Source organism: Polyodon spathula, chromosome 28, assembly GCF_017654505.1.
Source record: "Polyodon spathula isolate WHYD16114869_AA chromosome 28, ASM1765450v1, whole genome shotgun sequence".
NCBI lineage: Eukaryota > Metazoa > Chordata > Actinopteri > Acipenseriformes > Polyodontidae > Polyodon > Polyodon spathula.
This window is the reverse complement of record NC_054561.1, coordinates 7,020,386-7,035,059: the sequence shown is the minus strand read 5'-3', so window position 1 is coordinate 7,035,059 and position 14,674 is coordinate 7,020,386. Positions and strand designations below refer to the sequence as shown.

Sequence of the window (14,674 nt, the reverse complement as noted above, 5' to 3'; positions counted from 1 at the left end):
ATATATATATATATATATATATATATATATATATATATATATATATATATATATATATATATATATATATATATATATATATATATAATGACCTTTAAAAAGTGGTATATACCCTTACTCATGGTTAATGACCTTTGAGTTCCAAATGAGTGTAATAAACACGTATGCATTGATTTTATGTCAGCTTGTTGGATATGAGCTATTCCAGTAACCATGCTATAACATATTTATACAGTACTGGCACTAAAACCAGAGGTTCATTCAGTTTTAAACCTATAGTTTCACTGACACGATTAACCAATCTTGAATTAGTTTATCTATATTAACAACGAGTAGTCTGAGATTAGGGTTACACGCCCCCTGTGAAAACAGCCAAAAGAGTTCCACAGTAATCTTTACTTTTACACTAAAATTTAATTTATTCAAATTGCTGTCCGTTCACGACATAATTCAGTAGGTGACGGATTTATCATGTAATTATGTACTGCGTTTCAATCACACGTTGGCTAATAGAAAGCCCGTTTGAAACGATGTTCTGTAGAAAGCAATCGCTTGTTATCGAATTAAACAAGCATTTGTAGGGACGGGATGGGATGGAACTCAAGGGGAGGGTCCACACGTGAACTCTGATTTCAGCAGCACGTCAAGGACGTCTGCTGGAGATCTGGGTATCAGGCTAGATATTTATCTGAGGCAGACCACCGCACATCCCAGCACAGCGGCGGTCCAAATTTGTACAGCAAGAAATACGCCCTATTGTTCGGGATGTGCCTGAAATGCTGGCGGGGGTAGCTTGATCCAAGCCGGTCTTTTTTTTTTTTTTTCCTTCATTTTCGCCCTTTTTTCTTGGCGGATATACAGACGACTCTATCTAGCCGGCATCTCTTTCTACCCCTGGAGCCTGGGCGATCTTTGCATGGTGTAACAGGGAGGGGTTTTTATAGGGACAGTGAGTGGCGCTCTCAAGGTCTGAATGGAACCTTGCAGTATCCAGACAGCGATGGCTATGGGGTTATCCACTAAAAAAGCATCTTCTAGAAATATTGCCGTGGAACGAAAAAATCTCATCACGGTTTGCAGGTATACCTTCTTATACCTTCTCAACAAATTGCTGTTTCCATTCCAAGACTCAACCGAGCAGCAGCAAAGAGATCCCATTGAATTGCATAATGTTTGTATTACATTGTAGTGTTTATGCGTATATTATTCGAAATTCAGTTGCAAATGTTTTATTTACATTTATTTGCGTTAGTATAAACTTAATGCCATGGTGGTAAATGTTGAGGCATGTTTAGGCTTATGTTGTGACATGTAACCCTCCTGTGATACACCCGTAAGCGGTGCTTATGCAGTACTGCTTGCGTTTACCATAAGAGATATTAGGTAGTCATCAAAAATACATGAGTCCAGTGTCACATTTTAAAGGGATCTTTTAAAAAAAATAAACTGAGAGTCTTGAAGATTTTAAAAGGCAATATATGAAACTGGCGGTTGTGGTTCACGTTCCTGTTTCTCAAACCTGTCTACTGTAATGGAGTAGCGTTTGAGTGAGTGGACCCTCGAAGGTTGACTGGATGTGAGGTTATCTTAATAATGCATGATCAGGAATTTCATGGTGTCGTTGCCATGACGACAACCTTCCTGGCTCAATTGGGATGGGGGGGGGGGCTTGGTTTATATAGGCCCTAATTTACGAATTATCGATTTTTTTTTTTTTTTTTCTAATAGACCTATTTTATAACATGACAATATTCCCAGTTTATGTTTTGGCAAAATAGTTACAATTAAAAACGTGTTATTTCTTCACGCATATACATCACACAGAGACTTATTTTGTCATTTTTCAAGGCTCTTTTCTTAACTTTTCCCAAAACGTGTTTATATTCATAATATAAAACAGCATAGGAAGACACTTAGTAGTAAACTAAACAATTTGATTATGATGGTCTACTATACTACTAAAAATTATGCATTGTCCAAATACAAGTTTTGTTTTTTTCAATAAGAATACAAAATGCCCCACCCAGTGTATGTCTTCCACTTTTTGACCCCCTTTCATAAAAAGGGTCAAAACATACCTGCATACAGCTACTGTGGATGAGAGATTGAGCGATCTTCTGGTCATTGCGTGCCAACCCAATTATTTTAGTTTATTGGTGATTATTTGTGTATACATGTTATTGAAAACTACATGTTCAACTTTCAACATTCAAAGGAAAATGATGCTTGTTTAGCAGTTTATGTTCAGTGGTTTATATTTGGTACAAAGTGTCATTCTTTGTGGAAAGTAGATCTATCAAACTTAACTCAAGGAAGTATGTATCAAATCTGGTGAGATGTATTTGGGTGGACTCTAAAATAAAGAATTCATCTGCATTCTTACCCCTGGATCTTTTTATAAAGCCCATGCAATATATTATTACATTTTATTAAATGTTCTGAAATAAGAGTAGTCTAATGTCCCTAGCTGCTACTGTAATACTACTTTCACACGCTCACTGTCTTTGAAACGTTAAAAAAAAATCGTTAAAATACCCATTCACACAGCATAAAATTGTGCATTCTATGCCGGTATAATGCTGTCATAATCCTTTCACACAGCCAAAGAGATCATAATGCTGTCATAATCCTTTCACACAGCCAAAGAGGTCATGTGAGTACAACTTTCAAACCTGTCAGTCAACAGTCGTTTTCATGGCAACGGTGATTTGCCCATAAATTGCATCATCACGCACCGTCCCTTCTAGTTGTGAGTTCACCTCCTCGTCAGCCTGTAAAGCTAACAATTCCTTAACTTATTCCAGACTTGGATTACTACCTTGTTCCTGATCAGCCATTATACTTGAAAAAAATGAAAGCGTGTAACAAATACCCAACATGTCCAGTATACAGTCACATGGAGTGTTGACTTTCAATCCGCGGCCATTATGTACTTTAACATAATCTTCAGGTTTGAACAATGCCAGTGGCGGTTCGACTATTCTGCTGGAACAGGAACGACGACCCGGTTGTTGTTAAGAGCACTAGTTTTTAGGCGCCATTTGGGGTTTGAAAATGTAGTGATTTTATTGCTCAAAGACGTTGCATCCTAAAATGTATCGGTACTGTACAATTTTGTCATTCAGTTCATAGAACAGGAAAGCTTTTTTTAATTGTACATCAGCGGTGCAAATTTGCTGTATCTTTTGTAAACAAATCCCTACCAGTGCAAAGAAAGGGTTCTTTTAGCTGGAGCATTTACAATGGGAAAAAGCTGTTTCACCACAAGGGTGTTCTCTTGGGCAAAGTGTTCTCTTAGGAGGTGTGCTGTGACGGGGAACACCCCACCCCTGTGTGTGTTGTATTATTATTTATAATGTATTGTTTATGTGTAAAAACAGGTTATTTTATTGTTAATTGTTTTGCAGCATGGATGGGGTTAAAACTAGTAAACTAAACTAGTGCACAATGTAACCGTCTCCAGACTGATTGACTAATCGGTAATTAGTCAATCACTAATTGGAGACGGTCACATGTATATAAACCCACAGCTTTGGCTGGTCGAGGTTGGAGTATTCAAGAAAGGTTAAAGAAAGTTCTCAGTTTGCTTGCCTTAATTCCAGGAAATATCGTACACTTTCACTTCCTGGGTATTCTCACCTCAGCAGTGTCTTCAAGGTTAAGCACTTAACTGGCTGCAAAACATGTCAGTCAATAAGGAAAGCAGCTGGTTAGTTACTAACAGGAAAATCTGCTCTGAAGGGGTGGGGCCAGATTCTCTCCAGGTGAAATGACCTTGAAAGTGCAACACTGTCTGAAAGCAAGGGCTGCAAACAGAGATTTCTCTAACCTAGTGTAGTACCAGATATCATGTTTCAAATTAAAAATGCATGTTTGCTAAAGAATTCTTTCAAAACTACACATTTCACACCAGTGTAGTAAATGGATGTTCATGTCGTAGTAAAAATAGAGCATTATTTTGTTAGCTACAATCTCTTTGACCTATCTCAGTGTGAGACTATGGTGTTTAGAAATAACTGGTTGGTCTGGCTATTGACAGCAAACAATAGATAGTGTACCCAATGCAGCATTTTCTCATTGGGTACTCTGAAATAACTCCAAAGGCTGCTTCTTATTCTGTGTTCACTTACTGTAGCACATTCATGGTGCTGTTCTAGTGCCTCTTGCTGCTCTAGCGGTGCAGCACACACTGTGAATCCCATCTGTTGTTTGATTTGAGCAGTCTACAGGATGCCTCAATACATCAGAACATGCCAGGTGTTTTGGGCAAAAGCAGAAAACACATCTACAAAAGACACGAACATTTCTAAAAATAAACATCTAAAAGCAGAAGCTCTAATTATAAAGAAGGGTGTGTCAATGTGTTTTTGCTGTTCTCCATGCAGATAGACGTCCTTTTGATATGGATAAATAACAGTGATGCGTAGAGTAGGCTGAGGTTGTTAATCTTAAAGCTACATAATGGTGGGCCCAGAGAGGCTCACCTGGTAAAGGCACGGTCGCAAGATGTGCAGGATGAATCATACAGTCAGGAGGCCACAGGAGAGCAGTGAAGTTGCTGAGATTCCACAGGGAGCTTTGTATTGGCTCAGGTACACCTGTGGCAAAATTGTCAGGGGTTGTTTCTCCTACTGGGCTGGCTTTTGTCTGTCAGTGGCCTGTAGCTCTCAAGCTAAAGAGTGTAAAGAGACTTGGGGATCGGAGGACATCCACTGACCATCAGTTCTCCTGAGCTGTTGTGCGAACATAATTGGACATTCACAATTGGGGAGAAATTAGGTAAAATTATTTTCATTTTTTAATGTAGACTAAAAGCTTATAAGGGGGGGTTGTCTGTCTGTCCGTACATTTGTCCATCTGTATGTCACACATTTTTGAGTTTATATGCAGAATTGCTTATTACATTGTGGTGAAATTACATATTAACATTATAAGGTATTGGGAGTATCAGATTGTGGGGTTTTATGGATGTGTCTGTGTCTATCCATCCTTATGTCACACATTTTGAACCTTGAGAATATAAGAAGTTGTTCCATATACTGTAACCCTGTAATTTGCTTAAATGCAATACTACTTGTGCGGTTTCCATGAAATCATCATTACCATTTGTTCTATACTATTCTCTACACACTGTTGTTATAGGTCATGATAATCAAATGTTCCTAATTTTGAACTCACAGCCGTGGTGGGCAGGGTGTATGGTATACCGTTTTCTTATGTAAAGCACATCGGGATGGCTGTGAGAAACGCTAGATTGTTGATGTTGTTGTATAGGTTTTATTTTTTTGGCATCTCTTTGCAGTATTGCAGGTCTAAACAGCCGTTCCCTCTGTTAGATATGCTGAAGCCGAGTTTCTGGAATGGTTCGCCCACACTCACGGCTCTGCTCTCTGCATTACAGGTTTTCAGTGAAGTCTCTACTGGAGAAATACACAGCAGAGCCGATCGATGACTCATCCGAGGAGTTTATCAATTTCGCAGCCATTCTAGAGCAGATCCTGAGCCATCGGTTCAAAGGTAACCTGATGCTGGCTCTCACGAGGGGGTGGGGGGAGGTGCAGCATACCAAACAGCAACCTGGGACTCAACAGAACAGCAGCACGTATAGAACAGCAGCACATAACATGACACGGAGAACAGCACGGAACATTGAACATACAGAACAACACAGAACAGCACAGAACATTGAACATACAGAACAACACAGAGAACAGCACAGAACATTACAGAACAGCACAGAACAGCACAGAACAGAACAACACAGAACAGCACAGAACATTGAACATACAGAACAGCACAGAGAACAGCACAGAACATTGAACATACAGAACAGCACAAAGAACAGCACAGAACATTGAACATACAGAACAACACAGAGAACAGCACAGAACATTGAACATACAGAACAACACAGAGAACAGCACAGAACATTGAACATACAGAACAACACAGAACAGCACAGAACATTGAACATACAGAACACACACAGAACAGCACAGAACATTGAACATACAGAACAACACAGAGAACAGCACAGAACATTGAACATACAGAACAACACAGAGAACAGCACAGAACATTGAACATACAGAACAACACAGAGAACAGCACAGAACATTGAACATACAGAACAACACAGAGAACAGCACAGAACATTGAACATACAGAACAGCACAGAACATAACACAGAGAACAGCACAGAACACTGAACATACAGAACAGCAGCCGAGTGTAAAGTTCAGCAGACAGGGCTAGGTACAGAAAGGATCATATTTTCTGACCATTTCACTGCAGATGCCACTTCAGTTTTTCATCATTCACAAGGCACCTACCCCTCTATAAGCTCTCCAGGCTGAAGGCAGTTTAGCGTTTCACTTGGAAAGATAAATTAGCCCAATCACCTCCAATGACCCTCTGAATAAATGGTTTGCCCAGTTCTATTGTCCAGCTCAGTAATCGCACCCTCTCCAGTCCTGGAGGGGAGCCTGGATTTTTATATCGCTGACACACCAGGGGAGTACTTTGGGTTACTGATTCTGAAATGTAAATAAATGGCCACGCTTGAAAAACAAACCGCATGTGCAGATAGAAGTACTGAATTAACTTTATGGGCATCCAAAAGTTTGGATATGAAAGTAACTGGGGATTTAAACAGTTGTAATTGTGTATTGTTGAGGTTAACCATTTTATGTCAGTTCTTTACAACTTATTCTTTTTGGTAACCTGGCCCTTTGTTTAGGTATCACATCCTATTACGAGCAATCAATTTATTCTAAAGAACCTTATTAGTTAGGCTTTCCATTTTGAAATAAGGTGGCTACTGTGAATGGGTTGCTTGTGGTTTCCTTGAAAATCTTCATTCAAACCCATAGTTCCCAGTTAAAGCTTTGTGAATAAAAGCTCAATATTTCACTATTCATTGGTGGTAACTCCCTGTTTGGTTTGGACCGTAATTTTGCTCTTATTCCTTATTAATACAATGTACTACCAGGTTTGACCATTATTTACTATACCATACTTGCATGAGCTTTACCATGCTTTCCTAAATGTTGTTATGCTTTTACTACAGTATCTGTAGTTAAATGTTATAACAAATAAGATTAAGGTGTGCTTACAGAGGTTTTAAATTCATGTTCTCACCTCTTATTAGCACAAGCAATATCAGAAGTTAAAACTGCTGGTGCAAAATTGCTTTCTGTGCTGTAGCTGTAGTTTAACCTGGTCTACAACACTCGGACATTGTGCTTTATAAATGCCCTACGTTAAAGTATAAAGAACAAAGAACGAAAAGATAATCAAACAAGAAACTGGGGATGTTTGAAAATGCTGCTAATGCTAATTATAAGTCCTGTCCTCTTTGGAACCTGTTAGCAGCAGCTACGCTTATTCACTGCAAGTGTACCTCGCACTGAGAATGACTCTGAAAGAGCATTTACCACAACAGGCTATTAAAAAAAAAAAAAAAAAAAAAAAAAAAGTGTGATGATATCAGCTTTTTGTCTGTTTTTTATGAGATTTAAGGATTTATAATGTGTTTAGAAGTGTTGTGTGGCTACCTCTAATCAAGTTGAGTGTACTTTCTCTTGCACTCTTTGTATGACAGACCGGACTCTCTTTGCTTGCAGGCCTGACGCAACAGAGAGTGTGTGAGAAATACATTCTCAGCTTGATTAGAGATAGCCACCAAGCACTTATACATACAAGGTAAGAAAATAGATTGGATAGCACTGTGTTAAGATAACCCACACACCTCTGTCTGAATATTGGCAATCCAAAAGAAACGCATGGCTCTGTATCCAGTGGCTTGCAGTGATGCTGTTTCTGCTGCAGCTGTCAGGGCCTCATGTGGGTGCTTTGCTGGTTTGATCAATTATGGAATGTGTTTCCCACTCTCAGGACCAGCCAGTTGGTTCAGCTATGACGGTCAGAGGAGTTTTTGGGATTTCATCCGATTGGCTTGTGGCAAAGTCCCGAACAACTGCGTCACCAGCATTGAGAACATGGAGAACATTAACACTTCCAGGGCAAAGGTCAGTGCTTTAGTGACCTCCTCCTTCATGCCACTAACAGTCTATTGAAAGTGTCTTAGGACGCAGGATTTTCATGAGCCCACACATTGGCATTTGTTATGAGATGCTGTTCTGTAGTTTTGGGTGTAGGTCAGGTTGACCTTGGTTCATCAAGTGCCTATCTGTAAAAAGCTTATTGTCTGTTTTACAAGCTACATAAGGTTACATCTGATCCCCATAATACAAAAAGACCTTAGTGTGTTACTAGTTAGGCGATAGCTTTAGGGCTGGTTCAGCATATGAGGAAAGAAACAGATTCCTATGGATAAACACCTGGGACCTTTTTGAGTTCGATTAATACAAGCAAAGGTTACACACGGCCAGCCCTAAAGTTATAGCAATTACGTGATTTCAACATTTTAGAAAGTCAATTCTGTTGACAGGATGTCAAAACGCTGTGGATTGTGTTTCAACACAGTATTCTTGACATATTACAATATTTAAAACACAGTTTTATGTTTTCAATGTGTGTAAATTAGTGCTAAATCAAATTACTGGTGCATTATCCAGATACAATGTGGTACAAGGCTCTGCACGTTATAAATATCTGTAAATATTGTTAAGGCTTGATTTTTGCCTCCAACAGACAGGCAAGCCAGCCAGCCAGCCATGTGAGAAGTGGCTGCACTGGGTTAAGTCTGACATGTAGGAGGGGAACCAGAAAGGCATGTAAGAAAATGACCAGGCTAAACTGGGTAATTGATTGCCTGTTGCCTGGCCATCTGTATACAAGGGGAATGGCACTGATTCACACCTTGGGAGCTGTCTACTTGGGTGTCACCTTCCCTGACCTTTTGATTTGCTGTTTTTTGCTTGTTCATTAAAAAAAATAAAAAAAAACTTCTGCAAACCTGCAGGTTGCTTACAACATAACAATTTTATGTTACCGTTATCGTAAGATTTTAACATGGGTATGTATGTCATGAATAAGCAACTCAAAAGCACCCTTCACGCAGACGAGTTATTGTGGCTCAAAGCGGGTTGGGCTGTGTGAATTGCCTATACCGGCACAGAGCCGATTTATTTAATGGTGGCTCTGAACCGGCTACCGAAGCAGTTCAGAGACGGCACAGGCCTGGTTCTGTTGTCCAGTTCAGTAATCACGCCCTCACCAGTAATGGAGAGGAGCCTGTGTTTGGAGAGGACCCTGGTGCCACTGGGGAGTGCTTTGGGTAACTGATTTTGAAATGCAAATAAATGGCCGACATGCAAAACAACAGTAAAGATGTCCAGTGTGAAGAGCTATGTTGGTACTGAAGCGCTGTAGTGGGCGTGGATTAAAAGGCAACATCCCACATCACTAGACCAGACGTACTTATAAAAATACCTCACCTTGCTGGTGTTATCTTACCCAAGTCGAGTGTTCACATGAGCATCCTGTATATAAAGCAAATAGCCACCATATTGTCACTCTCTGCTGTATTGGAATCTCTTTCCTAAACAATACTGTACCGCCTTCTTCACAGTAAAATGCAAGAGCTACAATATGATGGAAGCTTCTACAGTTTGGCACTTACCAGGTTGTTATATTGTATAATATAATTGAAAATTAAAGCAAAGAAAATGCAGCCAGCATCATTTTTGTTTTGTTTTAGGTTTTTGGATTTTGTTGAAGTGGTTTCTGTTGCCAGGAGAACGATCTGTTGAGTGACAGGTTTGAAAGCTGGTCTCTCCTGATCCCTTTGGCTGTGTGAAGGGGTAATGATCACAGCGCTAGGGTCCTGGGTTCGATTCCACCCTAGGGGTCTGTCTGTGTGGAGTTTGCATGTTCTCCCCATGTTCACGTGTTTTTTCTCCAGGGACTTTGGTTTCCTCCCACAGTCCAAAGACATGCTGTTCAGGTTGATTGGTCATTCTAAATTGTCCTGTGAGTGAGTGAGTGTGTGTTTGTGGTGCCCTGCGATGGACTGGCGTCCAGTCCAGGGTGTAGTCCCGCTGCGCCGTGTCTGCCTGTGTCTCTTATTATAAATTAAATCATTTTGCACAGTTGGAGCAGTTATGTCAGTCAGCGTTGCTTTATAATCCTCTCGTACAAACTGCACAAGACCTCTTACAACATCAGCCCTCTGCTAAATCTGCACTGAATGAACTGATCGCACATTTCATCACAGCGTGAGTAAGTCACACCTGAGTCTGTAGGTTTACTAATAGGAGTTGATCATGCAGCTTTAAGAGTGGAACAGTGTGTTTAACTTCAGACTCCTAGCTCCTGATCATTTCAATAACGTCATTAATTAGAAGATAGTTCTAAAACCCAGGACTAGCTGCAGCAGGACTGGTATGAGTTTGAAGCCCTGCAATGTGGTGTATCTCGGGTTTTCTTGCCTCAATGCATGACCTCACCGCCTGTATGTCCCCTTGTAGTTGTAACCCTGTGTGTTGGATGGGTAGGCCAAAGGCTCTGGCTGCAGTAGATAACAGTATCTTTGTTAACTGCAGGGCCGTGCCTGGATCCGAGTGGCACTGATGGAGAAGCGCCTGTCTGAGTACATTGCCACAGCACTGAGGGACTCCAGGACGACCAGGTTTGATGCTCTCTCATTCGTTTATGTGCATTGTCCTGTTTATATTCACAATCTAATCACATTCAAGAATCGATTCCAAAATGATATATTCCGCATTTAATCCAGTTTGGAGCTGGAATCGTTTTGGTGGAGTTTATAGGCTCAGCAGTGATTCCTCTGATTTTGAGTTTTGCACTTAAACTCTGCACATTTTTTTTTTTTTGTTCGGATTCATACAGTGGTAGGGAAAAATATAACTGATAAACAATATTACTGAAGTCAAATATATGTTTATTTGTTTATTAAGAATCATTTTAAATGGACCGTTTGCTGTGGGTACAGCGAGATCAATCTGATGCACACCCGTGTAGTGACATCATCTATGACCCCTCCTCTCTACTACCTATGTACTTGTGGCTTATTCTGCCTAGTAACACAGTCAAACCTACACAAAGACATTCCTTTTGAATCTGTTATCTACGACATGAAGAGAGAGCCCTTTCTTACATTCCAGAGTTCAAATGCCACGCCCAGCTTATCAGTTTGTTTGCTGTAGGAAATAACATTATAAAGAAATAGCTGTTTTATATATAAACTATTACAAAATGATTGATTCCTTCTGCAAATAAAGTAATGCATGACTACAAACACTCAAACTTCAGGGAGGCAATGTGGTCTAGTGGTTAGAGCTGAGGGACTTTGATGAAGTGCAGGCTTAGTGGTTAGAGCTGAGAACATAAGAACATAAGAACATAAGAAAGTTTACAAACGAGAGGAGGCCATTCGGCCCATCTTGCTCGTTTGGTTGTTAGTAGCTTATTGATCCCAAAATCTCATCAAGCAGCTTCTTGAAGGATCCCAGGGTGTCAGCTTCAACAACATTACTGGGGAGTTGATTCCAGACCCTCACAATTCTCTGTGTAAAGAAGTGCCTCGTATTTTCTGTTCTGAATGCCCTTTTGTCTAAACTCCATTTGTGACCCCTGGTCCTTGTTTCTTTTTTCAGGCTGAAAAAGTCCCTTGGGTCAACCCTGTCAATACCTTTTAGAATTTTGAATGCTTGAATTAGGTCGCCACGTAGTCTTCTTTGTTCAAGACTGAACAGATTCAATTCTTTTAGCCTGTCTGCATATGACATGCCTTTTAAGCCCGGAATAATTCTGGTCGCTCTTCTTTGCACTCTTTCTAGAGCAGCAATATCTTTTTTATAGCGAGGTGACCAGAACTGCACACAATATTCAAGATGAGGTCTTACTAGTGCACTGTACAGTTTTAACATTACTTCCCTTGATTTAAATTCAACACTTTTCACAATGTATCCGAGCATCTTGTTAGCCTTTTTTATAGCTTCCCCACATTGTCTAGATGAAGACATTTCTGAGTCAACAAAAACTCCTAGGTCTTTTTCATAGATTCCTTCTCCAATTTCAGTATCTCCCATATGATATTTATAATGTACATTTTTATTTCCTGCGTGCAGTACCTTACACTTTTCTCTATTAAATGTCATTTGCCATGTGTCTGCCCAGTTCTGAATCTTGTCTAGATCATTTTGAATGACCTTTGCTGCTGCAACAGTGTTTGCCACTCCTCCTACTTTTGTGTCGTCTGCTAATTTAACAAGTTTGCTTACTATACCAGAATCTAAATCATTAATGTAGATTAGGAATAACAGAGGACCTAATACTGATCCCTGTGGTACACCGCTGGTTACCACACTCCATTTTGAGGTTTTTCCTCTAATCAGTACTTTCTGTTTTCTACATGTTAACCACTCCCTAATCCATGTACATGCGTTTCCTTGAATCCCAACTGCGTTCAGTTTGAGAATTAATCTTTTGTGCGGGACTTTGTCAAAAGCTTTCTGGAAATCTAAATAAACCATGTCATATGCTTTGCAATTATCCATTATCGATGTTGCATCCTCAAAAAAATCAAGCAAGTTAGTTAGACACGATCTCCCTTTCCTAAAACCATGTTGACTGTCTCCCAGGACCCTGTTACCATATAGGTAATTTTCCATTTTGGATCTTATTATAGTTTCCATAAGTTTGCATATAATAAGTCAGGCTTACTGGTCTGTAGTTACCTGGTTCAGTTTTGTTTCCCTTTTTGTGGATCTGTATTACGTTTGCAATTTTCCAGTCTGTCAGCACCACCCCTGTGTCAAGAGACTGCTGCATGATCTTGGTTAGCGGTTTGTAAATTACTTTGAGTACTACTGAGAGGATCTCATCCGGCCCAGGGGATTTGTTTATTTTAAGAGCTCCTAGTCCCTTTAACACTTCTGGGAAGAGACTGGGAAGGAAGCAGTGTGATCTAGAGGTTGAAGCTGAGGGACTGAGAGGGAGGCAGTGTGATCTAGAGGTTGAAGCTGAGTAACTGAGAGTGAGGAAGTGTGGTCTAGTGGTTAGAGCTGAGTGACTGGGAGGAAGTGCAGGCTTAGTGGTTAGAGCTGAGAGACTGTGAAGGAAGCAGTGTGGTCTAGTAGTTGAAGCTGAGGGACTGGGAGGGAGGCAGTGTGATCTAGAGGTTGAAGCTGAGGGACTGGGAGGGAGGCAGTGTGATTTAGAGGTTGAAGCTGAGGGACTGAGAGGCAGGCAGTGTGGTCTAGTGGTTAGAGCTGAGGGACTGGGAGGAAGTGCAGGCTTAGTGGTTAGAGATGTAAAATTGGCCCAGTGGTAAAGATCTGAGAAAGGAATAGTTAAGATTTGTAAATCTAGCTGAAGATTAAAAATGTAACCTTGAGCTGCCAAAAGCATCACAAGCCCTGTCAGGCCAGCGCAAACAGCTGGGAAACTGACTGTCAGTGACAACAGTTTATCATTGCACAGATATAGTGTCTACTCACAGAATATCAGGATATTCATGCAGGTCACAGTAGCTCTATATACACCGGGCTCCACATGTACCACATTTTTGCAGGTGCTTCTTCCTGGTTCCCTTATTATTTTGGTCCAATCTGGAATTGCTTAATTTCCTAGCTTCCCCGAGTATGCTGTGAGTTTGTGTGAATACTCAGGAATAGCATGGTAAGATAGCACAAAGTCACCCTCGCCCTTTGTTTGGTCTTGGCACCTTTTACACCAGTAAGGATTAAAGGGGTGTGCAAAATACAAATAGAAAACAGAAAGCAGGAAAGAGGATCAATGTACAAGAAAAAACACCTGCCATAACACTGTCAACACAGTGTATAACCATTGTGGTCAGCCAGGACGGCAGTGATTCTACATGACCAGACTGCAGGGACAGAAGACCATTCCTCGATGAACATTACCTCTTGAGAGAATTCCTGGTGCAACATCAGTTGATTGTCAACTGAGCCCTCTGTTAAACTCTGTCAGAACTGCTGTCTTGCTGAACCAGCACAACTGAATCTGACTTGTAACAGGGAGATGCAGCTTTTATATATTACAGAATACAGCTTGGGATTCCCATTGCATTACTAAAGTGTGTGCGTGTTTATTTGTGTCTAGCCCTGTACGTGTGAATCTACTTTGGACCAGATACCTTCCTGTTGAAGTGTGCTGTCTGTTTGAATGGTGACACACTGCCCCCTGTCTTTCAGGAGATTCTATGACGACGGCGCGATCATGCTGAGAGAGGAAGCCACGGTACTCACAGGGATGCTGATTGGTTTGAGCGCGATAGACTTCAGGTAATGAAGCACAGAGAGGATTGGTTACAAAGGACTGTAAGAAGAGAGACCTTTCTAAAGGAGTGTTAACCAAGAGTTTTAAATCCATTGTTCCACTTGCAAAGGTATCACAGCCTCCTTTGATGAAGTACTTGCCAAGGCTGTAACCATTTGTCTTGGCTCTTTAGCGGTGGGAATATTATTTCAGCCTCCTTTTAAAAGAGTGTTCTCCAAAGCTTAAAATCCATTATCTATTATAGCACTAGTGACATTATGACTGCCCCTTTTAAAATGTGAGTGCATTTCATCCACATTTTGTGAGTGCTAATTAGAAGTATTGTCCCATCCAGCAAAATTAAAAAGGTTCTAGAGCTCACTGGCTCAAATCCTGGCCACGCTATCCTGCCGATCCTGGGTTAAGGAGGACTGGGCATAGTTCAACTCATCACACTCAGTGACCCCCT

At 40.6% G+C, this 14,674-nt stretch overlaps 1 protein-coding gene across 1 annotated transcript in view; it reads left to right on the top strand.

Moving 5' to 3' along the window:
• Positions 1 to 636: 636 nt before the first annotated feature.
• The window catches only part of LOC121301765 (RUN domain-containing protein 3A-like), a 15,174-nt gene continuing 1,136 nt past the window's right edge, over positions 637 to 14,674 (top strand). Inside the window, exons 1-5 of the mRNA XM_041231363.1 lie at positions 637 to 1,080; positions 5,402 to 5,517; positions 7,897 to 8,030; positions 10,509 to 10,594; positions 14,142 to 14,231. Coding sequence (XP_041087297.1) covers positions 974 to 1,080; positions 5,402 to 5,517; positions 7,897 to 8,030; positions 10,509 to 10,594; positions 14,142 to 14,231 — 533 coding nt within the window. The 5' untranslated portion in view covers positions 637 to 973. The remainder of the gene's footprint in view (positions 1,081 to 5,401; positions 5,518 to 7,896; positions 8,031 to 10,508; positions 10,595 to 14,141; positions 14,232 to 14,674) is intronic.